Raw genomic sequence first — 26,305 nt, 5'->3', positions numbered from 1 at the left:
TTTGTCTGCTTGATCAGAATAAAATGTTCATGTTTCTCCATCAGGAGCAAGCAGAGCATTTACGCCATTCAGCAGCCTTAATATTTCAAAGTATAGAAAATTAGATGGAAAATTAACTCTCGGTATCTTTTCAGGAAGGTGATAGCATCACAAATCCCTGTGTGAAAGCCCCAGTTGCTTGACGTTTCCTCTCTTCAGCAGCCGGCGAGAGGAAACGCAGAGCACGGTAATGCCCTTTGCTCCGTGCCAGCAAGCATAGGATGTCGTGGCAGGAAAGCAGCCCAAGAGGAGAAAAATCCCTCTGGGTTATGCATGGCCAGTGGTCCCTTCTTGTACACCCGGGGTTTTTGCACGCTGGTTTTTCGCACCGCAGCAGCTGCCATCCTGCTCCCGCAGCACAGCAGGCATCTATCTGCCTGCGTGTCAGCTCCCGCCACGGGACCCCGCTAGGCTGCTATCGGGGGACCCCCGGTGCGGCGGCACCCCGCAGCGGGCAGCCTTGCTCAAGTGTGGCAGCGGGGAGCCCTCTGCAACGCTGGGGTCTGCGCAGTGCCATCCAGCCGGGAGGATGCGGATGCGATGTGCTCGGCTCCCTCCTGCGCCCCGGATGGAGCGCAGCTCTCCTCCAAGGAGTTCCCCTCCACCTGTTCCTCCCTCCCCGGCACGTTCCCATTTTTAATCATGCTTCGGCACCGTCCGTCTTGGGCACGTGCCAAGTGCCCTGCGTTCCCACCAGAAAATAAAAGTAGTAAGGCCAGCGACGGGGTGGGGGGATTAAAAAAAAAAAAAAAAAAAAAAAAGGCTAGAGTGACTTCAGAAAAAAAGCTATGTAGAGGAAAGGGAATGGCAAATGCCGCTGGTTAATTGAAGCTGTCCTCGTACAGAGAATCAATCTCCCTTTTTGTCGAGCAGTAAGAGAAAAGAAAGCTGCTTGATACATCTTGTGATGAAGGAATTAAGCCATGCATCTCCGAAACTCACAGGAAGAGAAGGAAGCCAGAGCTCATTCAGTCAAAGCAGAAGCCGCAACCAGAGAAGAAAGAGTTCACTTGAAGATAATTTTCTTTGATTAGTAAGAATTACCGTGCCAAAGCATTTGTTTTTTCAGTAATTGTTTCACCTGCCATTTTGCCACTCTGTATGTGTACATGTATACATATAAAAATAAATTAGAAAAACCAGACTATTCATTTGTGCTGTTTGCTTATACACATGACATGGGAGTAGTTTCTGTCATGCCATTGTAGCTTGGGAGCGATCCGTGGACGGGGTTTCTGGAGAGCGGCACTTACCCATGAAGAACTGGCACAGCTCTACTGTCGTCCTGCACGCAGGCGATGAACCTCGCCAGCCAGGAGACGTTGCTAACCTAGGGGTATTTTCAGGAGGACAATTTGGGGCTTCCCTTTACATCTGGAGGAAATGGGGTTTCATTCTAACCTCAACGCCCGCCCGAGGTTTGTTTGTGAACATCTGGGAGCTCCGTGCATGGGAGAATTGGCGCCTGTGCTTCAAACCTGCTGATAGCTGTTGGTTGTTTAGCTGTTGTCTGAGCATGTGAACATAGAGCTGTTTGCTTCGTAGAGGTGGCTGACTGAAGCAGACAGTGAAGTACATACAGAAATTAAGCTTCAGTGCTGAGACCGTGTAAATTTTTCACAAAGGAAAGCGTTGTGCTCAAGCGGTGCAATGGGGTATTTCTTGTGTTGCGTTTATGTTCCAGTTACAGTAACCGTCTGAACCGTTGTTGTAAGGGTTAATAATATTAAGTGCAACTTTCTGTGGATACCGTAGCTCTGCGGTGGAAATGTTTTACCGGACAGTGTGCTTAACAATTTATCATGTTACCTGCTATTAAAGTCATACGTAGTATGAAAACCCGGGAATTGTTTTACGATAGCAATGTTAACTAGCAGTGCTTTTGAAAGGGATAATAAATAACTACCGGCCTCTGATATACTAAGGGGAGCGTGATCAGACAGCAATGTCCTGAGTTGAAACAAATACGTTTAATAGAAAACTTTAAATACGGCAAGCTTTTTGCATTTTTAAAGAATTTTTTCTTTGTTTACATAGAGGTGTTTATATCCCTGGAAGAGTGAAATGCATTTGACAAACAACGCGTCTCTTCTCTCTTAGATTACAGAAGTTTGTGGAGCTAAGCGTGTGGGTTATTTTGGTCCTGCTCAATTTTATATTGCTTTGAAGTTAATAGCGGCGGCGCAGTCAGGGTTCCCAGTACGGATTGAGAGCATTAAGAATGGTAAGTAGCAAATGTTGCTTGCAGCGCTGTGCACTTGTTTTTTACTTTCTTTAATGTTCTCTGTGGTGGTAAACTTTTCTTCTAATGCGTCTATGAAACACTTGTATTTTGAGGAGCAGAGGGAGTAGAAGGTAATGTTACATTCTCTAAGCGACTGGTAGAAAATTGCAGTGAATTACATGTATGGCAAAGCTGAGATGACGTCCCCCTCTGGAAGAGGCGTTACCAAAGGAATGGCACGAGTGACAGCTGATCGGTGCCAGGGATGTGTTTCTGGCTCACCTTCAGCCTCTGATCTTCACAGCTGTGCAGAGTGGGAGCTGCTAGGTGCTTTGGGCAGAGGCATGTTGTGGGGGGCATGGGCAGGTCAGGGGTCCCCCTGTGCAGGGCAGATTGCGACACTCATCTGTTTTAGCAAATAATCCTGCTGGAATAAATGAGTAACGGTGACAAAATCATAATGCTTCCTATCGGTAGGTATGAAAACGTGTATTAAATGTAATTTAAAACACCTTTATTCTTCCCAATGAACCGACAGTAATATTACATGTACCATTTTTGATGGAGAAAAATGCTTCTTAAAAGAGCCTTATCAAGCTCAAGCGATGAAGAGAGAAAGCCAGGTCCCTTTTAGCTGCGAAACCTTGGTAGCAACTAAATGGAAGGAACTCGATGTTCTTGCCTCGGTGATGCATGCTCTGCCCCCGTGATGCGTGCTCTGCCTCAGCAGGGCTCGGGCTTCAAAACACGTGGCTTTTCACTTGGGCTGGAGCCTCAGCGGGTTGGAACCCTTAGCTCCCATACCCCAGGTGGGCGTTCGAACCGTGCCGTGAGGCTGCGCTCGGGGCAAGAGTGCTTGCCCCCATCCCGCTGAAGGCAGCAACGCAGCCAGCCGCAAGGTCGGAGAGGAGGCAGGAAAGGCAGGACCTACCCATAGCCTCCCAATGGGTCGCTGCTCCCAGCACAGTTTCCGCTCTGCTGTCCCTGCTAAAGGCGACGAAATGTAAAATTCACCTGTGCTACGAGGCTCAGGGAGGGGGTTCCCGGGTGTGCCCCATCCCGGGGAGGGGAGGCTGGGCTGGCAAGCGCAGGGCGCCTGCAGATCCGTGTGAGCCGAGCTCCCGCGGTGCGGAGCTCCCAAGCGGAGGGGATCGGTTTGCTGGCAGGGGAGCGTAAACCAGGGGTGAAGTGGGGTGGCCTGGATTTGTCTGTCAGTTTTCCTTACGGACAGCTTGTGCGCTTTCTCTTGCATTGCCGTCCTTTTTAAGGATGTTAATTTGAAAAAAACCAAAACCCAACAAACTAAATTAGGAACCTGAACTAAGTGGGATTTACTGTGTATGTTTTACAAGTCCAACATCTGCAAATAATCCACAAATTTGAGTGAAGTGTACTTGCAGTCCTTGTATTGATATCCTGCTTGCTTACTGTTACTGAAGCGCTTCCAGTGCTAATTACGTTTTCCTTGAAATGTATGAGTGCCTTTAGAGTGGGGTGAGTAACATGCACCAAACTCCAACTGATTTCTTTTTCTTCCAGGTAGTAGCTGTAAGTGTAAATGATTACAGCCGTGATGCACAGCTTTGCTCAGTTTTGAGCGCTCTGTTAATTGTATTGATCTTCCAGGGGGACTGTGCACAAAAATAAATGACTTTTTTTCAAGATAATCACGAATCGCCTCAAAGAGTGAGAAAGTGTCACTCTCCTGCTCTGCGGAGCAGACGTGACATGGGACCTTCTGACGCAGTCATCTCACCAAGCCTTGGCGTGATCTCTGAACCCTACCATTTTTAATTTGTTCCTTTTATGATAGCAGCATTGAGGATACTGCAATCCTGACTGATTAATTCATCAGTCCCACAGTTTCTGTGGGAAACTATTCTTTTCATTACAGACAACGTTTTCAAGGCAGGAAATGAGTTTGCTGCCTGCCTTAATAACGTGCACAAGGCTTATTTTTTTCTCTTTGCATGGAGAGATTATATATTAAGCTAGTGAATGTAGCTTTCTGTAACATTTGCATTTTTATTAAGACATAAAATAATCATGGGGGTGCCACGCTTATAAACATTACAAAAATCTAAATAGTACTCTTTTCTAGATAAGCTTTTCATTGGTTTTACAAGATGATACTTCTTAAAGTACTTTTACTGTTCTGTTGTCTCAATTGAATTTTTCTCTTTTAATGAAGAATTGCCTCTGCCACGGTTTATGGCGCTGAAAAATGACAGTGAAGTACGTCATGGGACTCCAGCAGAACTCCATGGAGTTAAATTTCAGGTTCCACATGCAACTTTGGAAAAGAATTCGTACAAAAGAACAGATGAAGGTGACAAACAGGTAACAGGCTTGTCTCCTTCAGGCCAATATGTTGTTATGCATCCTCCTTTTGGGTCCAGCCCTGTAAATGATTACACTCACGTGGGCTTACTCAGTTTTGCGGTACCAGACAGGAGATGAACTCCTGACATGTAAATAATCCCCGTCGGGGCTGTGCTCTGATTTTGATGCATCCCAGTTGCATCCCTGAAGGGAATTTCTCTACTAAGCTTGTATAAAGCTGTCAGCCCTGTAATACTCTGTATAAATTCTTTCAGTCTTGTCCTCCTGCTTAGTCCATTGCTGTTTCTTGGAGAGGGCTAGCAGGGGGAGCAGCAAATAGAAATCTGTCTGTGAAACAGAATGGGAAACCAAGTGATTTCTCATGGCCAGTATGATCCTTAGTCACTACAGAAATATTCAATTGGAGAAGAGGTGTTGCATCCTGAGCCACTATTTCTGGGTAGGATAAGGCCACCAGGTTTTCTTCCATTCTAATCTCCCCCAGGAGTAGTCCAGAAGAAATCTGCTTTTCTTTTGTCCTCAGTGAAACATCATCCCAGCCTCTGTTGTTCCAAGTTGCCAATTTAATAAAACTGTCTAAGGGAGATTTGTATTACCTGTATTTAGGAGAGCTGAAAGCACTTATTCAGATACAAGCAGCTTCACAGCGCAACCTTGATTTTCATAATTTTCCCCAGGCCTGACACCACCTCTCCTGGTGCCGTATCAGGTTGTGTTGCAGGTGCTTTATCTTCCCACAACGTGCGCAGGCATTTATCACACGGTGCGTTGGCGTGAGTAACGGCGTTTCCAGCCTGAGGTCAACCAACAGGAATGAGCTGATGACAAGATATAATATGGGTGGAATAACAGGATGAGGAAGAAGAGCATGTATACCTGTCTGCCTGTGTGTACTGACACTGAAGCAGAATGCTGCCCTCAAAGCCCAGGCTCCATCTAGATTATCTGTGTGGTGTGCTGTTTTCCTTTTTACACAGTAAACTGTTTCAGGATCACATCCTCTTCTTAAACAATCTGTAAGTCAAGGTAAAGAGAACTCTGTAGGATAGATACCCACTCACACCTACAAGTCCACAGAGTGCTTAAAATACCAATTCAGAGATTTATTTTAATTTTTGTAAGTGTTTTGTATGAAAAATGCTCTCCCACAAATAATGCAGTCAACATAACTAAATGTGTATGTGAATTCAAAAATATCCATTCACATTAAGCATTCTATATATACTTCTTCAGGCATCTTTTGGAAGTAAAATACCTTAAGCTGTTCATTGTAAAGCTTTGCTATGGCATTGCCGTGCTTTACCCCTAGAAGGCTCAATACCAAATTCTGTCTTTACCAACTTTTGGTTTTTAAGGAGCCTTTTCTTGGAAATAAAGGGCCTCGGGGAACTACAGTGTTTGCCTTTTCTTTGTCCATAATGCTGTATGCGTTCGGATCGCCCTGCGGGATTACTTTGTTGTTTTGCTGTCATCTCAGAATTCCATTTTGTGTTGGTGTGTTTTTGAAATAGGAACCCAAGTCTCCACCGATGTCTCCAATCTGCTCACCTCCTGCTTCTCCATCTACTTACCAGAGAATACCCTTAAGTTATGGATATGGTAAATCAAGAAGTGGGCTGGAGCAGCAACATGGAGGTAGGATAAAAATTGGGATGTTCACATTGTAATCAATTCTTTTTTTTTCTTTTTTTTTTTTTTTCTTCTCAGAAACATTCAAATTTCAAATGCAACTGACAATCAGCCTAATGATTTTAACATTTAATTAGACCTGTGTTTTGGAAAACGATTCAATCATCTGATTTTATTTTGATTGTTCAATCCTGTTCACTTTCTGGTAAATTAGTTAGATTTATGTGCCACTGCTCACAGATAAATGCTAATACCTAATCTCAGACAAGACTATGTGCAATATATCACAGTGTTTGTGAGTATTTTCAGAGTTCGTGGTGCTTGTGGTTTCATTAGAAGGGAAGAAAAGCCCACCCCTGATTTCAGTAGCTGCGACGTTAGTTTTCAGATGGGCAGTGAACCTTCCTTTGTAGGAAAGGATAATCATCTCTCTGGTTTCGTAATGGAAATAACAATAGGACATGAATATAAACATAGTCCCACAATGTAACTTAGGCACAACAGACAAAAATAAGGCACTACATAGATGCTCTGTCCTTGATCTCACTGCCGTTAGAGTAGCTGGCAAAACATTCTGATTTTAGTAAGAGGGTAGGGGGGCAGAAGCCAGTTTTACTAAGGCTTTGCAAGCTTTGTTAATAGTAAATTGCCCGTGCTCTCCGAATTGCAACACCTGGTGACCAGGGGGGTGGCAACAGCGGGCACTGGTGTATCCTGTCCCTCCATCATCCCTCCTGCTTTCAGTGTGTGCCTGCAGCGAGTGAGGAGTAGAGCATGCTAGTCCTCCAGCTGTCGTCCTCGTTTACAAATGAGTGAAAAACACAGAGCTATTACAACATTTGGAGACTCGCTACAGCCATGATAAGAATGTGTTCAATGCTATCAAGTGGCCTTCACGTGAAAATCATACCAGTACTGAGTCACGGGCATTCGTTTGCCGGTTAGGTAAACTGCTGTTTGTTAGAGGTGGGATTTTTACCCGCCTCACCCTTGGCATAACGGATCAAAACAGTGGTGGTTGACTTCTGAAATAAGCAACACTAGCGAGGTCGTCTTCTGGTGCGACGCGTGTTCCGCTCCAGTGAAGAAGACGTGTGCCCGACAGCCCGCGCCGTGAAGAGCCGGGCAGGAGGCGGCCGCCGGGAGCAGCCGACCGTGTCACGTGTTGCGCGCTCTGCTGTTTTCTGGGACTCTGTCCCAGATCTGTCAGTGCTTTGGGGGCGTATTTTGGGTGCTGGGGTTTGTTTGTTTTTTTTTTTTTCCCCCCTCCTGAATTTGGTTGCAGTCATAATTTCAGTGAAATTTCTCCTGGAGTCGGCGGCTGTGCAAAGTGAGTCGAGGCAGCAGTGTCCAATCCAGCTGTCAACTTCTTCTAACATTTATTATTCAACTGCTTGAATTTTTGAGGTGATAAAATCCTAGAGGTGTAGAACACTATGGTTATTTTCCAGAAAGGGAATCTCTCCTATTTTAATCCCACTGCGGATGCTTCAGCCGAATGCGTCCCCAGCGGCAGTAAGTGGGTAAGATTTTATGGCCCGTGCTGTACCGAGTGCCAGGCTCGGTGGCCAAATGCTTCTTCCTGGCCTTCGGACCCTTCCAGCTTTCTGAAGAGCCCCCGCAAGGGTGGGTCTGAAAGCCACCGCGTTCCTGTACGCGCAGGAGGTGCTAGTGGTGCAGCGCTGAGCCGGGTGGGCTGCTCTGCGCTGCGGGTCTGAGCCTGGAACCAGGCAGCCTGTCGTCAAGGGCAGCCCTTCGCGCTGCAACCATCACTATATACTCTTCTTTTCTTGATTGTTTTGGAAGTTTTTCTTGGTAGCAAACACACAGCGGTGTGGCCTTGTGCCTAAATCTCCTCTGCAAGGGCGTCTGTATGTTTCCCAACTTCCTTCCCCTGTTTTGTTTTGGTTTTTTTTCCCTCCTCTGAAATTAGAAGTTACTTGTACAGGAATAAAAATAGATACCAATACAGGATAAGACCACTCAGGAAGGCGAGAGGGTTAGGGGTATAGTTTTTAAGGTCTTCCTGAACTCAAAATTTTTAAGATTTCTTGGTCTCACTTTTCATCAAGAGTCTTTTAAGTTCTGTCTGTCTAATGCAAACTGTCTTTGTGGTGGTACGTTTTAAATACACCGCTGGCAGCAGAAGTTCTCAGCTCTGTAAGGGTTTGCGAGTGAGTTGCCTTTGTGTTTGCATACTTGACCTATTTTTAAAACATTGTTCTTAAATGTGCTGTTATGTCATCGCTTACTATATTTGCTGCAGTGGAACGTAAGTGACTTATTTTAGCAAAAGAAGAAGTAATTGTTACTTTTCTTTACTAGCTTTACTCCAAATAATGCGAGATGGTGAGTCATGTATTTCGATTTTCAACAGAAATTAGGGAAGGGGGAAGAAGAGTATATGGAAACTTAGTGATTTACTGTTTGATAGCGTTGTCAGAGCGTATTTTTTTTCAGCTCAGTTGAATTATTTCTTATTTATAATGCATTCTTGTGCTATGTATGGCTATAAGTATATAAAATGTATAAATATAAAGCAGGCTATATAAATATATACCTCAACATGATGAACAATGATTTCTGCTATCTAGTAATATGTAACTGACAGTTTCTATCAGTAATGTCTGAGGAAGAGTGATGTAACGTGAAAGACAAGTATGTGGCTGGAATTTTGTTGCAGAAGACAAAATGGACTTTGATATGGTGATACTAGGTTCACAAGCTAGATTCTTGACCTTGTGGTATTTAATTATTTCCTTTAGCCTAGTGGAATCTTTCTGATTACCCTTTCATTTATACACTTTATTTTAAATGTCTGTAGCTCCTTATGAAGTCAGACACTCTACTCACCAGCAAGATGGACCATCATCAGGGAATTACGGAACCAAACCGGCACTCGCCTGTTCAACTCTTAATCGGGTAATGAATTGCATGTGTTTCTTTAGTAATACTACTAATAAAACAATAGAGAAATAAAAAAAAAAAAAAACACCACAAGAATTCTCACTTCAAAAGTAAAACGTGTTCTCCATGGTGTTTTTAGACTAGAGGCTGAAGCGTGCTTTTTTTAGTATATGGAAAAAAAAGCTGATGGGAAAGAGAAATTAAAATAAATAATCCAATTAATTAAATTGCTGAAGCTAAGTAGAATGAGAAGCACCAAATAGCACAGATAGGAAAACTAGACTGAGAATCTTCAATTCAAAAGTTAAAAAAAAAATATTGAGGTTATCCTAGGAAAAGTAAAACATTTTCATTTAAAATACATGAGGTTTCATAGAGATTCCTGCTTGATTTAGAATGCTGTCTGTAACACATGCACTGGATTTATGGCCTAATATTATGTGTATTGTGTTTTTTCACCCCAGTTGATTAAACCACATCTCAAACAGAATATATTCATTTCTGCATATTTGTTTGCTTTTATGAGATGGGTCCGCTGTTTTCCTGCTGGTTGCAAAAGCAGATCTTTCCAGTGTTCCAGTATGCCTCCTGTGCACTGACTATGCAAACAGGTAGTTTGCCCTGTGGAAGGACAAAGCTCTCCTGAGGGAGAGCTTTTCTTAAATAAGCAAGACTCGGAGACTCTGTACCTTTTCCTTAGTGCTTAGCACCCCACACCCATAATAAAATGTCATTTGAGCCTGAGGAAGAGATCTGCAGGTAGTGTCACATAATTTGTGCTAACTTGAAATGAAATAGGGTGCATTTGTGTAGCCCTTTGAAATGAAAATTAATTTACAGCTTTATGATGTTGCCTGTTTTGGGGATCTTTTGATGTATTTCAGAACCAGTGTTTTGCGTTTGCTGCTTAGGAAGTGGACAGGTATGTCAGAGAAAGGGTTGCGGAGCTGGCTGGAGTCTGATTATTGTTCATTCTTGCCCTCCCTCTTTGAAAGTGTTGTCATCCAGGCTTAAATCGTGAATACTAAGTCATTGCAGTTTAACAAAGGCACTAATTGTACCGGCAGCCCTCCTCTAGACGCCACCACCCAACCTCCCTTAAACAAGTTAATTAGAAAGCAAAGACCTACATGGATAAAATGTCTTTCTGCAGAATATTCTTTTTCCTGAAGGAGGATTTTTACCTAAACCATGGGAAGTGACGGAAGGTCAAGGAGGTCTGTAGGGGTTTGCCTGCCTCCTTGGCTCAGCGCAATGTGTGCAGAGTTACCTGGGTGAGCTGAGAGCCCGAAAGCGGTATAGCTCTGTAGTTACAGCACCGCTCCTAGACTAAATACATGGTTTCTTAGCAGAGCTAAATTTTCGTGCACCGTGCTGCATAAATACAGCTTTAGGTCCTTCACTGGTTCCATCCGTTTCGGGTGTACCGTGTGCAGTTCAGGGTTGTAATGCGTGGCAGCCAAAATGAACCCCCCAAATGAATCCAGAGGTAGTAAGGTATGACTTGGACTTTCCTTTTTGCAGTGAGCAGCAGTAAGATTTCCTTTTTCTTTTAGCGTCAGTCGTGTAAACTTCCTTTAATTGCCTGGTTAAAGGTACCTAATGTTAGCCTCAGCTTTAACAGCTAAGTAGCGGGCTGGTGGTCAGGGTGGCCCTTTCTGCTTCTGACGTTTTTAAAATACGTGTCTGCTCATAGAAGAGAGTGAATGTGGTTCTGGGGGTTGCCAGTGCCCTGCTTGGCCCCTCTGCCCCCCGCCTGCGGCCGGTGCCAGTGTCCTTCCCTTCAGTCTCTTTCAGCGGAGCGGGAGCAGCAGGACAGCAGCGCCCACTACTCGGATGACCCTTGGAGGATAACGGAGGAGCAGCGGGACTACTACATCAACCAGTTCAGGTCCCTGCAGCCCGACCTGAACTCCTTTATTTCAGGTAATTTTTACCAAACACCGTGCACGTCAAGTTAGAGGGACCAGGCTGAGAGGTGCGAAGTGTTAAGCAGATAAATTAAATTCTTTTTTTCTCTCTCGACTGAGTTCATGAGAAAGAGTCGACTGCATTTTCTTTTTAAAGGCAGACAACTCAAAGAGCAAGCCAATACTGTGGGCGTTATGGTTTTTCCCAAATATTCTGATTTTAGGAAAACAGTTACATCTAAGAGAGAAATGTTGCAATTCAGTAAAAATTAAAATGAGCTCCCACTCTAAGGGATAAAGAAATTAGGAAAAATTTCTTTACGGAAAGGGTGGTCAAGAATTGGAACAGGCTGCCCAGAGAGGTGGTGGAGTCCCCATCCCTGGAAGTGTTCAAAAAAGGGGTAGATGTGGCACTTCGGGACATGGTTTAGTCCAGTCTACCCTTGATTGGCTTGGAGTAGACTTGGTAATGCAGGTTAATGGTTGGACTGGATGATCTTAAAGGTCTTTTCCAACCTAAACGATTCTATGATTCTGTGACTGTATTTGTGGATCACACCTGCAGTGTATATTGAGCTGAAAAAACCCTTAGGGTTGTGCTTGCTTTCCCAGCGGAAACGTGGCAGCGTCGGTGTGACGAAAGAGAAGCACACAGTTACCTGTCCTGTGTGGTCAAGCCTGAGTGTTTATGGCTCTGAGGGACTGAGGTTTTGACCTTTAGGTGATTAAAAGCAAATCCTGGAGAGCACACACATGGTAAAAGTATTGTTAAAAGCATGTTGAGATTGCATTTCCATCCTGAATAGGAGGATCAGGCTGCGCGTGAGAGGAGTCACTGTGGGTACAGACAGTTGGTCTGGCAAGGAAGACGTCACAGGTTTTAAATTGAGTTGGTTTAGAATAGAATCATAGAATCGTTAGGTCCTCTCTCGGTTTTACTGAGTCCTGCTCTATTGCTGGGGTTCAGGAGGCTCGAATCCAGCCAAAAGTTTAAATAAATTACCTGCTGCTGACAGAAATTAGTGCTTCACCAGTTCATTGCCTCAGTTATGTTCCCTTAATATAATTTGCTTGAAAGAGAAAATGGTTGTTCAACAACATGGTATTTCCTCACAGACATATATAAGTCTGTAACTGTGTATGTATGTATGTATATATGTGTCTACAGCCTCTCAGGTAGCTGTGCATTTTCCTTTACATTGAGCAAGATTCTCAGGCAGTCCTTGTACATCCAAAATTACTGTTTATAAACAATAAATTTGAGCTTCCGCAGCATCCTAAAATAATTAAGCTGTAGAAATCCTCGCTGCAGGGCGATACAGATGCTAGAGGTTTGCCCAGGTTTAAGACATTCTTTGAGAAATCTGTGATTGAAAAATCTGTCAGAAGTCACTGAATATCTCCTCTCTGAGAAAGTTCCTGAATCGCAGGGGGTCAGAAACTGGGGGATGTTCTGGAGCTACGTTATTATCACGTTGGCTTTGTCATGGTCACGCAGTCCTCTCTTGGCACCCCGTGTTGGAGAGGAGATGCTGCGCTAGGTGAGCCTTGGACCTGCCCCAGTTACAGCTTTTCTTGTGCCCTGCGGTGGGTGATCTGACCTGAATGCGCAAGGGGAATGGTAGCGGAGACCTTAGAAGCCTCTGCATTGCGTTGCCTTATGTTTTCTAAGCCTATATCTAGGAAGGGCGTCCAGAGCGCAGGGATCTTGTGCTACCTCTATAGTCTGTGTGTATGGGGTGGTGAAATAATGGATTTATTAGCTAGGAGAAGAATGAGAAGGGCTGTTGTGGCAGGGTGAGCGAGGATGCCTGCAGCAGCACCGTAGCTATGTGCTATCTGAATCTCCTGGGTTTTTTTCTTTTTTTCTTTTTTTCTTTTTTTTTTTTTTTTCATAACACTTGAGCTACTGCAGAGAAAACTTGTGGTTGAAGCAGTGTCTTGAGAGCAGTGCTGTACTGCCACACAAATGGCTTCTGGATGAAGCAGAGCCGTTTGTTATTTCATCATTGGTGACATACTAATTCTGCTGGTTAGAATCACTAGTGCTGAAGCGTGTTTTCCTTTTATTTATTTTTCCCACATGGAGGGAATGGGGAAATGAGGTCAACAGCTCTGTCTGGTTTTCTTTCTCACTTATTCACCAAGAGACAAATGGTCCAACAGCTATATTAGCATCCAGTTAATCTGAGCATCTCTTGGATGAAAGTAACCAGCTGCTTCTGGCGCAGCAGCCCTGGCCAAAGGTAAATAATTGGAGAATTAATTTCCAATGGTTGATAAGGCGTGGTTTCCCAACAGGTTCTGTGGCAAAGAATTTCTTCACAAAATCAAAGCTGCCCATCCCAGAGCTTTCTCACATCTGGTAAGTACTGTGATAGTGTTGGGGATGTGTATCCTGTTTTTTTTAAAAGACGTTTAATTCAAGAGTTCTTGTTAGATTTTTCAGAAGTGTCTTCAATTATGATTATTGCTCTTATCTCCGGAATCGCTTTCAGGCCTAAGCAGCAGGGTGCTCATTGATCTCCCTGACACGCTTGTTTTCTGGAGAGATGTTCGCCTACTCAGCAGGACTGGGAAGGTTTGAACAGCGATATAACTGAGAGCTGTTCTTAAGTGTATTGTAAGCAGCATCATTAGCTCAATGAACTGACATTTTTTCATGAAACGACACAGAGGAGAAGCACCTCTGGAATCTTTCAGATGCGTTGTTGGTTTTATGTTTCTGGCTGTGTTTTGTCAGAGGAGGCCTAATTAATGCCTGATTTTTATTAAGTACAACTACATAATTCATCAGTGCTTTTCTAATGAAGCAGCACACTTACTTTTAATGAGCTTATTTAGAAACAATTGCGGATGGAACTGTACATGATAAAATTTGACAAGGATTCTATTATAAACAACATGGCGCTTTGTAGTTCAGTGTCATCCCTGCATCTCAGATAGGCAGAACAAACAGTTTTAAACGTTGATCAAAAATGCTGATAGAATTTTTACTTTTATGTATGCTTTTATGAAGAGAGATGAGAAGAAAAGCTTGTAAGAGCCTAAACATCTGTCGGGGTCAAAGAATATGTCTGGAATCTTTTCAAAGCGGATTGTCAGTTGTGAAAATAAAAAAAACAACTGAAGAAACATTGTGTTGGGGGAAGTGAACATTGGAATTTAAATTTAAGATTATTTAAGAAGAATGGATTAACCCAGTATGTTAACAAAACACATTTTATTTCTGTTGCTGACGCAAGTTGTCCTCTGTGCAAAATTTAAAGAAAAGTATTCCTTTCTAGTACAGAATTATAATTTTGTGATGATGTGATTTATCAAGTTGTGTCGCTGTGTTAAACACATGGGATGTTTCCATCTTTGTTACTATAACCTCAACAGCTTGAAAAACGCTCATTACCTTCAAAGAGTAGGAAGTTATATGTTTGTTTATTTTAGCCCATGTGCTAACGATAAAATAATACTTATTTCTTGCAAAGAGTTAATTTACAAATTTGAATTCTTGAGTTTCTGAAGTCCAGTTTTATTGGTTGAGAAGCATCCTAGAATTAAGGACAGAACAGCTTTAGTGAGCAGTTAACAATAACATTTAAACTTGTCAAAAGCATTTATTTAGCTATTTCCTTGAGGCTAGTCACTGGTGCTAAGTAGCCATTTGCTGAAGTCCATTTTTAACTACTTCTGCTTGCACTGTTTAAGATCTTGCATGGATTAGCCAAAACTAGCTAACAGTTAATTTCACCCTTGGAAGTAGGGGATATGTGTTTCATGTTACAATGTATACATACCATCTTATTGTATGGTATGATGCATAACAAAAAAATGTACTTTATTAAAAAAGAAGAAAGTGACAAGTCAGTATTAGAAAATAAGCTTGCTTCACTTTCCCCGAGACAAGTGTACAAGTTAAGATCAAGTGCAAATGACAGAGATGCTTGTGTAGCAGGAAGATATCTCTTCTCAAAGTTGCATTTCTGTCTCCCCGTGATCGCACACGTATGTTTCCCTGAGGTAAGGGCTTGGAAAACATGTGCCTGTCCTACCCGCAGGGAGCTGAGCGACGTGGATTGCGACGGGGCGCTGACGCTCCCGGAGTTTTGTGCCGCTTTCCACCTCGTGGTTGCGAGGAAGAATGGTTACCAGCTGCCGGAGACGCTGCCGGAGACGCTGCTGCCCGAGTACCTTCAAGCAGGTAACGTCCCTGCGGCAGGTCGCGTTCCCGTAGCCATCGCAGGAACCCGACCTGCGTGTAGGACAGGTTTTGTTTTCCATCCTGAGGGTAGGATGGGGTTCTGCACTGCGTAACGGCTCTCTGGTTGCTTTTTAACACATGCATTTTTAATTGTGCTTACGAGGTGATTGCTGAAGAAAGAATGTATCAAAGCACAAAATAGCAATGCAAAACGTAGAGGTTACCTGCCCCTTAATGTCTGCTTCTCTGCTCCAGTGTGCTTCAGGTGTCATTACAACTAAAGCGGCAGGTGGTTATCTGTAGCAAAGATAACCTAGCAAGACTTATATGGCTTTTGACGATTTTCCCCTATGTACCTGTCTCTTGAAGATGTGTTCAAAACAATACTGGACTGCTTTACAACTTACTATGCCAATATATTTTGTTGGATGCAGTCACCGGTTGTATCAAAGGTTGAATTTTTTTGTAATTCGTTTTATGTAATCCACAGATTCTTCTATAAGTAATTTGCAGTAATGACGGGGGGATTACAACAGTTTGTGTAGCACAAGGATAAACTAATCCAAAATACAACATACCTCAGTAACAATGTGCAGTGAGAGACCTGCTTTTTCATTTGTTCTCTTCAGTTCTCTCTCTTGTAATTATGAATGAACATTGAAGTATATGCTGTTCCATCTAAAAAAATGTGGATGTCTTTCTAGGGCAAGGAGGATTAATCACAGATGATAATTACAGTGCTAAGGGATAATATTTAAGACCTAATAAAATCTCCATTAAATTTGATGACACTGAATATATTAAGAGACAGGAGAAGAGCAAATCAAGCTGTAGTTAGGAAAATTAAATGTTCACCCTGTATCAGATTTGTGAAGTAATTTCTGGCAGAGTCATGTTCCTTATAATCCACTGTCTTCATATCCAAGGGGAGAAGCTCCTGTAAAACCTGCACCTCCAAGTCTTCATCGCTTTTAGTCTCTCTAATTACCTTCCCTTGTCATAATTACAACTACCCTTTTCCCTCCAGGACCACCACTTTGTTGGCTACTTTCATGCCTGTTCTCATCATAAATTAGCTTGTAAGCTCCTCCATGCAGGTTCTTGTTGGTGTGTCTTCATGTTAAGCCTTTTTGGGTAAAACTGCAATGGAAATAACTATCTCTAGTAGTAGGGGATCATTATGTCAATGGGAAGAAGAGCACGGTAAGCTGTGGTTGTTCCCTGGGAGTCTTCTTTTTCCCGAATTTGTCCCTTTCAGCACTGGGGTCTTCACCATTTTCTTAGATGGTTATTGTTTCATGGTGTTGCATGCAATCAGGCATTTCAAGCTGATCTACGTGGAAGAGGTTGAAAGGACTAAATGTTTATTACGGGCATTCTAAATACCTCAGCTAATGTGCTAATTCTGGTTAGCTTGAGGGTCTGAAAATGTCTCGCGCTTGTTCTGCTGCCTGGTCAGGATTCAGAAATCTGCCTTTTGAAAGACTCGTATTAATTAAAAGCAGAACATCTCAACACACTGTAACACCGTGAATCACAAGAAAGCATAGACCCCTGATTGCATCAACTTCTGAAATGAAAGCATCGAAAAGTAAGCAAGTGCCTCATACACTTACCTAAAATGTCAAAAGAAATTTTCAAGACAAACTTTTTGTTTTCATGCTTTCGTGTTTTGATTTCTGTGAAACTTAGATTTTTGGGTGTGTTTTAGGGTTGGGTTTTTTTTTTTTGGGGGGGGAGGGGGGGGCTTGTTAGTAACCTGATGATGATTACCGGAAACTGGTTTTCATTAGGTTGTTGTATTCATTTCAGAATGAGGCAGAATTTGGTTGAAGTGAAGTATTTGCATCTGATAAGAGTGTTAAAGCTTCAAATAAAGTGACTTGGAGTGTAAGACAGAGAGAGCATTTAGGAATGAATTAATCTTGCTAGTTTTATGGCTTGTTCTATAAACTACAAGCGCAGGGCCCGGTGCTATCCTGGCACAGCTCCATTGACAATTTGACCTACCACCTTTTCTGAAAGTTTTTATTAAAACTAATTTGCAGAATCTGTAAAGCGATTTGCCCTGTATGTAACCTACTGTATTGTAAATTAAGACAGATTTGCAAGAGCTTAATTTATTCAGATAAACTAGATGCTAGCCAGAAACTAGAAATGTAACGTGAGAATGGGTTATTCTGCCTTTCAATATACTGACCTTAAAGAAAAACTGTTTTCCAGCTGTTAAGATAGATTTATCTCGGAGGAACTAATCCCAGAGTGGTATCAGCAGAAGGACCTGAGCTTGTGGAATATAAATGAGGTTCTTGTGAATATTCCTGTGAGAAGTTAGAGTCAATTTTTTTTCCCTTTCTTTTTTCTCCCCCCCAGCTCTCAATGCTGTTTAGTTAAAGATGGTATATACTGCAGAATCTACTGTGTTTTGTGTCCTTGGTTTTTGCTGGCCTTCAATTTTAGTGTATAATGTAGATTCTACTATATTTTTCCATATTCAAAATGTCAAAAATCGGAGTTGAAGGTTTGGTGAGTACCTTTAACATTCCTAAGACAAAAACGTATAAACTGTAAGGCCAACTAAGTTGATACGGGACTGTGAGGAGGAAACATGCAAATAAACGGTTGTTGTTTGGGACTTTGTTTACTAAAAATCACTTCTTCCAAATTTCACAATTATTTCTACAACAGACATTAACATGTTATCCCTTTCATGACATTGAATTATTCAAAATACAAGACAAAGATTTTCTTCATGGTGTTTGTCATCCATGGCTTATAGATCAATTCTGATATGTAGAAATGAATGGCAAAGTGATGCTGGAACAGTTTTTTAAGAACCATGTATTAACCGAAGACTTGGCATGTGTCTTTTTTTTTTCTTTTTTTTTTCTTTTTTTTTCTTTTTTTCTTTTTTTTCTTTTTTTCTTTTTTTTGCTTTTTTCTTTTTTTTTCTTTTTTTCTTTTTGCTTTTTTTCTTTTTTTTTCTTTTTTTTTTTTCCCTTCCCTTTCCTTTTTTCCTCCCCCTGCAGCTTCTTTGAAGCCCATGCGTGACTGCGCACTATTTGATTCTTATTCTGAGTCGTTGCCAAGCGGCCAGCAGACTCGGGACTTCAGTCGGACAGAGGTAAGAAGGCATAAGCAGGGTGGTTAACCGTGCGGAGTGCAGAGGAATAGCCTCACTTCACGACGGCTGTGGTATGCACAGCAGCAGAACTGTGAGTCTTTGAGAGGACTTTAGGAGTCTCTAAGCCATTAGAGCCATTAAGCCATCTCAACCCCCTCTCTCAGCAATTTGTTGAGTGTGTGGAAAGGGCTGACAGGTTTTTCAGAAGATATTCGCACGTAACAGAGTTCACAATAGTCGTGAAGGGACTCCAGCCTTGTGCAATGTTGGAGGCTGCAGAGAAATACGCCTTAGCTGTCCGTGTCCTGCGAGGCTGCATTTGTCCCTCCGGCACTGGGAGCCAGCGCCCGTGCTGCGGGAGGGACGGTGTGGCACAAGGACAGTGCTCAGGTGAAAACTCTCCTGAATCTGAATTGGTCGAAAATGGCAGGCTTCGGGTGCAGACCTTGTTCTAGTCAGGAACTCCTGACTGTGTAGCTCTTGAGTGTTTATTCCATTTGCAGTGCTCCATTTCCACACTCGCTCCCCCAGTTTTGATGATGAGAAGAAAAATGTCTTGATTCCTTGTACTTTGCTTCTTTGGAGGCTGAAACTGTCCCAGATTTTGTACAGTATGGACATGCATAGCTCTGTTCTAAGCGATTCAGTCTCCACTTTAATATCCAGCCTTTTCACAGTCTAAGGAACTACCATCTAAGGGTCTAGGTAGTAGTTGTAAGGAGCTGGGAAGAGTGTTTTGAGGGAAGAATGGAGGTCCATTGAAGCAATATCACAACAGACGCCAGCCTTGTAAAGGACGACTGTTGCAAGCAAAACTAAATTAAGGAGAAGAGTTTATCACTGAGGTTAAAACCTGAAACTTTAAAGATCCTGTAAAGCTGAACTAACCATGGCCCCTGAGTTGTGCCTGGATATTGCAACTCTGAGTATATATGCTGTGGGATTTAAGGGTTTAGTATTTAAGGTAGTGAATCAAATGGCAGACTGTGAGAACTTCAGTATGCGGTCGTGTGGCAAAGCTGAACAGTCCCTTGAGAGTGAGCCTCATTAGCATACATGTGTATTGGTTTGCAATTTAAACAAGCATAAGAGGCAAAATTCAAGGTGATTTGCGTTGAAAACTCATTTGCTGATGTCAGCATGTGTATGCACGTATATACATAACTCCATTTCCAGACTGCAGTAAGAGTCAACTGAGTATTTGAGCTAACTCACTGCATCAGCTTAAGATACTTGTTTTTAGAGAGAAGTATTTGTGTTCTGCTTAAAAACTGTCACAACCCTGTTAGGACGGGTTTTTTTGTCGGTAGGCAAGGCTCCTGAGTGTCAGCCTCTCTTTTTCACTTGCATTTTCAGATGCATATACAAATACACATGCATATATAAAAAAAGATAGAGATATAATATATAATTCAATTGTATTAAAATATAAATAAATATATAATTATGTATCTTTTATACACATAATTAAAAAGCTTTAGCTTATGTAACTTCCTGGCTTCCGGGTCTGCTTCAATATCTCTCTGGCTTCGCAAGTGATTACCCAGATACACAAAGTGGTCTTTGGTTATTGCAGAGCTGTGAGGAAGTTTGCTCTTTAGTAGCACAGGCTTTGGGACCGTGAGATTAGAACGTTCTTTTATATATTTCAGAAAGCTCAGAAATCTGGCTTTCAGAGTCATCTTATGTTTCTTAGAAATAAAATGTCATTTCAGTAACCTAACCAATACAATTTTATAATCTTACTAAATGTCTGGTTTTTAGGCTCTTCTTGTTTGTGGTCCTTGAATGTGTGTGTAGAGTAAGGGTAAATCTAGAAGGACATGATTTCCTAAGCAATTACATTGTATGTTTTTTTTCTTTTTAGATTTTTCTGCTGCAGTGGAGACGATAATATTAGGAATAGTATAGTAATAATTAAATAGCTGTAGAGGGTATACAGCACAAAATGTAAAAAAACCCCAAACAAGCAACAAGTCCCCCATAATATGTTGTAATTTTTAATTTGATTTTCAGCAGTTAAGCTTTCAGACCTCTTCTGCCTTATCTCTGCGCTCTCCTCCTCGAGACATGCACACCATAACTGCCAATAACGTGCGGATTACTGTGCTGCCTTTGTAGTCAAATCATGTTCTTGGGGGAACAGCTGGATCTTCTGCTCCATTCCTAGGTTCTGCAAGGTGTCAGGATGTTCAGCAAAATCAGGTTTTTTTACAGCTAGGTTGAAAGTGAAGAAGAATCTGTAGCATGATTGCCTGCTGGCTAAGCACAGGTAGTGTTACCTGACTATGTCACAATTGTTTGACTGGTTTTGCTCCATTTCTTCACTATCTGGGTCCTAGACATGTAGGGCAAAGCTCTCAGTTTGTTTCAGGGCCTTGTTCTTTTGGTCCTTTGTTATCAAGATTAATGGACTATAAAATCTCTTCTCAAAACTGATTTGATAATGATTCTGACTTGATTTTTTTTTTTTGTGTTCAACTGATGTTTTTGTGTCCAGAATTAATACACTGAATGGGTATCATTTGGAAGGTCATTCATCTCCCATTCATCTCTGTCTGTGGGAAGTGCAGTAATTCACTGTTGCAATTTAATTTGTAGCTTGGCTACTTGGGGAAATATAGTTTAGATACTTGATCGCTACATTAAAAATATTATATTATCAATGCAATCAGTTATGCATTATCTCCATGTCTTTGTCTCTTTCCACCTATCATCCATTCAGGCTGTTTAATTTAATTTCAGAAGACCATTTTTACTGTGACTGCTGAACTGCAGTACTGCAATACAATGGAAACAGTTCTTGAATGCATCCATAAAGAAAATAATGTCAGGAGACAGGTCACCTGAATGCTAGGCTTTGTTAAACTTACAAAACACACAAAGACTGCTGAAGTTATGCTCAAAAATGACAAGGGTGACTGCTTTTTCTTAACCAAGGAGGTTTTGTCTTTCCATTTTTTTTTTTTCTCAAGTTTTAGTCTCCCAGTCTGGTTCTGGTCTGTCTTTTCCTTTTTTTTTTTCCCTTTTCCATTCCTTTGGCTCTTTTCCACAAGCTTTCTCGCTGCCCAAAGCTTAAATATAAGACACAAGATTTCACACTGTATGCATAAAATGACTGGCTGGAGCTGCTCTAAACTGCCTCAGAAATGTCATGCTCAAAGTTTATTGAAATTTGTGCGAGTCATTCCGTTGGTTCAAGCAGGCACTGAATTAGGTCTTTAGTTTGATGCTCTTTAGAGTGTCAAGGCTAGCTAGGGATGTGAAGTGTTTTGTTCAAACATTTTCAGAGTCCTCAAGCTATACTTTTGCTGTGTTGCTTCCTCAGAAGCATTAGGGAATCCCACGTGCAACTTCATAAAATAGATCTCATTACTCTTTACTCTGGACTTGGCCTTCTTGAATTATTGACTTGAGATTTTTTTTGCCTTTTAATGTCTGCAAATCTATATTTCTGAATTTTTTTTTTTTTTTGGCCCAATGGATTGTAACCTCTTCCATGCTCCCTGGGGAAAAAACCAGCATCACTTAATATTTAGGGAAGCTTGGGTTTTCTGATATTGTTGGTTTGGCTGCAGAATATATCCTTGTTCTTACAGATAACGGTAGTAGAATTTGTTCCTAGCTAGTTCCTTCTTGTGAGCTACGCAGCAGAATTTAGAAGAACAACAAATGACTGTACTATAAGTTGCTGCTGAAATAAAGAAAAGTTAAGGAATAAGTCTGGGGAGAAGTTTCCTGTTTTCCCATCAGAGGCCTGAATGGGCCTCCAGCAGACATGCTGATGAAACTTATTTTTCCTGTCTTAATGACTGCATGTTGATAGAAAAGAGTAGTCTTGAGGATCAGCCACCTCAGCTGGAAGACTTTAGATGCAGAACTAGTGGGCTCTGCAGTACGCCTTGAGTTTTGGCTAGAAAGGCTGTTCTGATGGAGACTGAGTCTTGTGAAGGAGCTGGAGAAGGTTTCCTCAACCTGAACACAGGTGTTACGCCCAAAAAGAAAACACAGAATGACATTGCTCTGTTGTGAGAAGTCTCTCCTTACATATAGTCCTTAGTTCCTTGTGAGTCACTGTTGAAGTGCTTCTCAAACTAATTTCAGGTGTGGAACTGCTGTACCTTGAAAAGCAGAGTTACAGTTGTCTTTCTGAAGGCCCTCTATGCTTCTTTATTTTACAAAGCAAATCGTGGTGCAAGTGAGAATATCACCTTTATTTGTGTTGGTCTGTATTCTTAAATATTGGACTGTGGAAATGTGTGCTATGCCAATCAGTAGAATAAATATGTCTTCTTTCTTTCAGAAGGCATCAGCTGAAGAGGTACCTGATAACTCTGCCCTGCTACAAGATGCAAAGAAAGATGACAAACAAGGTATTCAAATAAATCACTCCCCCCCCCGCCCCCGGTATGGGTTAAGTTCTGCGTGTTATTAGTAATTCCATATATTCACTGACAGAAGCAATGGCATTTTTAATTTCTAAGCTAGCTATGTGTTGTTATAGATTTAAAAGCAAGACATTGCTTTTAAATCGTTGACAGCAGCTGAGTTGAAGACAAACAAATGGATGTTTGCTTCAAAATTAGTTCTATCACATGTGAATGATATGAAATGCACCTGCTAAAATATGTCTAGTCCTAAGGCAATAATGTTGCACTTCTTATTTCAACAAAGTTGTAATTGTTGTTATCGGGAATTCTGTAAGAGTAAAGACTAAATTGTGCCAAATTTTGGATTTCCCCTTTTGCAGGAAGTAGCAGTGCTTCAAAAATAGGTTTTATTCCTATTAAAAAACAAAGGTCCCTATATTTTCTTAGAAAACAAAGGGTTTGGACAAACTGGATTGCAAATACTTGATTCATTTATTTCACTTGAAATCTGTCAGCTGCAAGCCATGTGGAATTGAAGTGATCTTTCTCTTTTGCCACTCAGCGGCTACTAGGGCTTCCAGAATTGGCGCTGGATCATCACACAGTTGTTCCCTTTTGTATGCCCTTTCCCTGACCTTTCAGGTTCTCGCTTGCTGTCCCTGTCCCTCAGCTGTGGAAACAAAACAGTTGTGGGTATTTTGTTGCCTTATTCTCAGAGCTGTGGATTATACATTAATAAAAACAATGATACACATTGACCTCCTCCCAGCCGTCCACCTGCTGAGGTTGCATCAGAGCCGTGAGACCAGGTAGTTCACATTCCTGAATCACCTTCCACACTCAGGTGTGACCAAGTATGGCAGATTCCCAGTGTCCCTGGTTCAAAGAAACGTTGTCAGACTTGACGGGTGTTTGTAAAACATTTTGACACGTCAGCATATTCCAAGAAGTTCATGTTTTGTTGGCAAGGTTTGTTTTGCTGTAAAATTCATAATGGAAAAGAGCAGGACTTGAACCTTGAAGGTTATTGCTTTCATATGTTTAGGCCAGGTTTATTTTTTACTTGGGGAATCTTTTTTTCTTCCCTATGTAGGTGAAAAACTTGCGCTTTGCTCTTGGTAGCTGCCATGTTAAGTCAGATGGGAAGCTGCTTTGGTACATGCAGTCCTTCAGGGCTGAAGATTTGCTGTATTTATGACGCAGATTCCTACCTTCTCAGCCAAAGAACAAAGGCTCTTGTTCTACCATTTGTTGCTGTTCTGACAAATGAAAGAGCAGGTAGCTCTCCTGACTCAGGAGATCTCCCCAGAAGTCAAGAACCTGTAGTTTAGGACTGTAAAAGCAAATTTTCCTGCATTTTCAAAACTATCCAAGTAAATTAACTCCACTCTGTCAAATTATAATATACTTAAATGTGGAAGATAATGTAAATAGAACTGGATCATGAGACCCGGACTTTTCCCATGTGTTTTATTTGATGAAGGCAGATGGAGATGAGAGACTTCATGCCAAGCAGTCATTTATAATACTGCATAGAATCACAGAATGCTTTGGGTTGGAAGGGACCTTTAGAGGTCATCTAGCCCAACCCCCCTGCAGTGAGCAGGGACAGCTTTAACCAGATCAGGTTGCTCAGAGCCCCGTCCAACCTGACCCTGAATGTTGCCAGGGATGGGGCCTCCACCACCTCTCTGGGCAACCTGTTCCAGTGCTTCACCACCCTCATTGTAAAAAACTTATTTCTAATGTCTAGTCTAATATTACGGTACATTAAAATATGTTAAAATGCATTAAAAGCGCCTTAAGAAAGTCATTCAGAAAGGATGCGTAGGCATCAGTGGAAGGGGAATAAGCACAAAGATTGGGATTTCCTAAATTTTAACCCTGGCTCTGTCGGTGCCGTGTGACGTTCCCTGGGGCGGGCTGGTGAGGTTTCATTTGCCAAAAGCAGCCACTCTCGTGTGCCATGGTTTTCCAGGTTCGTAACTTGGGAGAGGCGAGTGCCAGCTCTGCCAAGGGTCACCAGCTGCTGTCTCTCTGAGAGCACTGTGTCTCTGAAACAGAAGTCCATGGATTTGGACACCAAAACCCCCGGTTCTCAAAATTTGGGATTGTTTGGCAATTTGGGCATGGGACTTTCTGTTCCTGACTCTTGTGCTCTTAAAATTGTTTGAGTGCTTGGGTGTTCTGAGGGTATTCATCTGCTTCTGTTTTCTTTTCGAGTATGTTTAGCGTTATTAGACGTTTTAACTAACACCGGTTTAGATGCTCCTTTCTCAGAGCTGATATCTGTAGATTCTACCTGCACATACTTAAAGTAACTTTCATTGTTTTGTTTTTTTTTATTAAGCTCTTAAAGTAAGCACTGCTCTCAAAACAATACCAAAGGAATTTCAGCACTTGACTGTGAAAACAGGTAAGAAGAAAAAAAAATGGATGTGTTACTTCCATTAGAATTTTGACTGAATATTTTTATATCACAGTAAGCCTAAATTAATGTCATTTGATTAATTTTTTTAAAATCCTTTGCTTTCATACTGTTTTACTACTGAACTTAGCTTTTACCTCATAATGACTAGTGTGCGTTCTTCACATGTGGGAAATGTTTTTAACATAGCATTTTGTAAGGAGTATGGATTTTATTTTTCTGTACTACAAACGAGATGCCAGAGCATGAATATTGTACCTCTTGATAAAAGCTCTTGAGTATGGAATCAGTATTCAGTAACTATTCTGAAATGGCCTATTTCTTTGTAAAAACTGAGCTTTCCTATTTTCTGTCAAGGAGTTTAAGGGTAGATAGCCTTTTGGAAACACAGACCTTGTGGCACTTACAGCAAGGACAGAAGCTTTTGATTCAGGGGACGTTTCTTCAGGGTTTCTTCTTGAAACCACCCCTGATTTTTCTCTCTCCAGCTCCAACATACAGTCCTTGTTCCTATCATACTGGAAAATGTTATTTCTGGAAAGGCATATGTCAAAATTGCTTAGTGGCTCCAGAAACTTCCCATGTATCCAGTTCAGTTCATCAGACCTCCCTTGCTTTCCTCTTTGTTAATCTCTTTCCTAGAGTGTTTGCAAGCCCTCGCTGGTCCCAGTCAAGCTAAAACCTGGACTTGCTTTCTTTTCCTTTTGCATAAATGTTTTTATTCGTGAAGATATCCTTGATTAAGAAAACTGACCCCGCATGTCTGTCACGGCAGTTTTGTCTTATAGCTGAATTGATTTATGGCTGCCCAACAGCTGCATGCCTCATTTCCCAAATCTTTTTTTTTTCCTGGCTTCTTCCCAAACACTTGGCAGCTGCCAGATTTCCTATCTTCAGCTCCTATTCTCGAATGGTTGCTGCTTCTCCTTCACACACACACACATTCTTACACTTCCCTCTCGGGGGAGAGGCGGGTGGTTGCGAGACTCTCAGTTCTCTTCCCTGCCATTTTGCCCAGGAGCACCCCAGGCAGTTTTATCTTCAGTTCAGCAATTCCATCTACGGTAGGCTTAGGGGGGGGAAAAAAAAAAAAAAAAAAAAAAAAAAATCTATTGTCACCTGCACGTCTCCTGTGC

The 26,305-nt window shown here is 41.9% G+C and overlaps 1 protein-coding gene across 1 annotated transcript in view; it reads left to right on the top strand.

Annotated features, from left to right (window-relative positions):
* REPS2 (RALBP1 associated Eps domain containing 2) overlaps window positions 1-26,305 on the top strand; it is a 97,894-nt gene that overhangs the window by 33,674 nt on the left and 37,915 nt on the right. The window contains exons 2-11 of the mRNA XM_075725874.1: window positions 2,140-2,263; window positions 4,455-4,603; window positions 6,118-6,241; window positions 9,060-9,157; window positions 10,930-11,068; window positions 13,354-13,417; window positions 15,105-15,247; window positions 18,277-18,371; window positions 22,675-22,744; window positions 25,092-25,157. Of these exons, the coding sequence (XP_075581989.1) occupies window positions 2,140-2,263; window positions 4,455-4,603; window positions 6,118-6,241; window positions 9,060-9,157; window positions 10,930-11,068; window positions 13,354-13,417; window positions 15,105-15,247; window positions 18,277-18,371; window positions 22,675-22,744; window positions 25,092-25,157 (1,072 nt within the window). The remainder of the gene's footprint in view (window positions 1-2,139; window positions 2,264-4,454; window positions 4,604-6,117; window positions 6,242-9,059; window positions 9,158-10,929; window positions 11,069-13,353; window positions 13,418-15,104; window positions 15,248-18,276; window positions 18,372-22,674; window positions 22,745-25,091; window positions 25,158-26,305) is intronic.

This window comes from Pelecanus crispus, chromosome 1, assembly GCF_030463565.1.
Source record: "Pelecanus crispus isolate bPelCri1 chromosome 1, bPelCri1.pri, whole genome shotgun sequence".
NCBI classification, from domain to species: domain Eukaryota; kingdom Metazoa; phylum Chordata; class Aves; order Pelecaniformes; family Pelecanidae; genus Pelecanus; species Pelecanus crispus.
The sequence above is the reverse complement of the archived record's forward strand: the minus strand, read 5'-3'. Positions and strand labels throughout refer to the sequence as shown.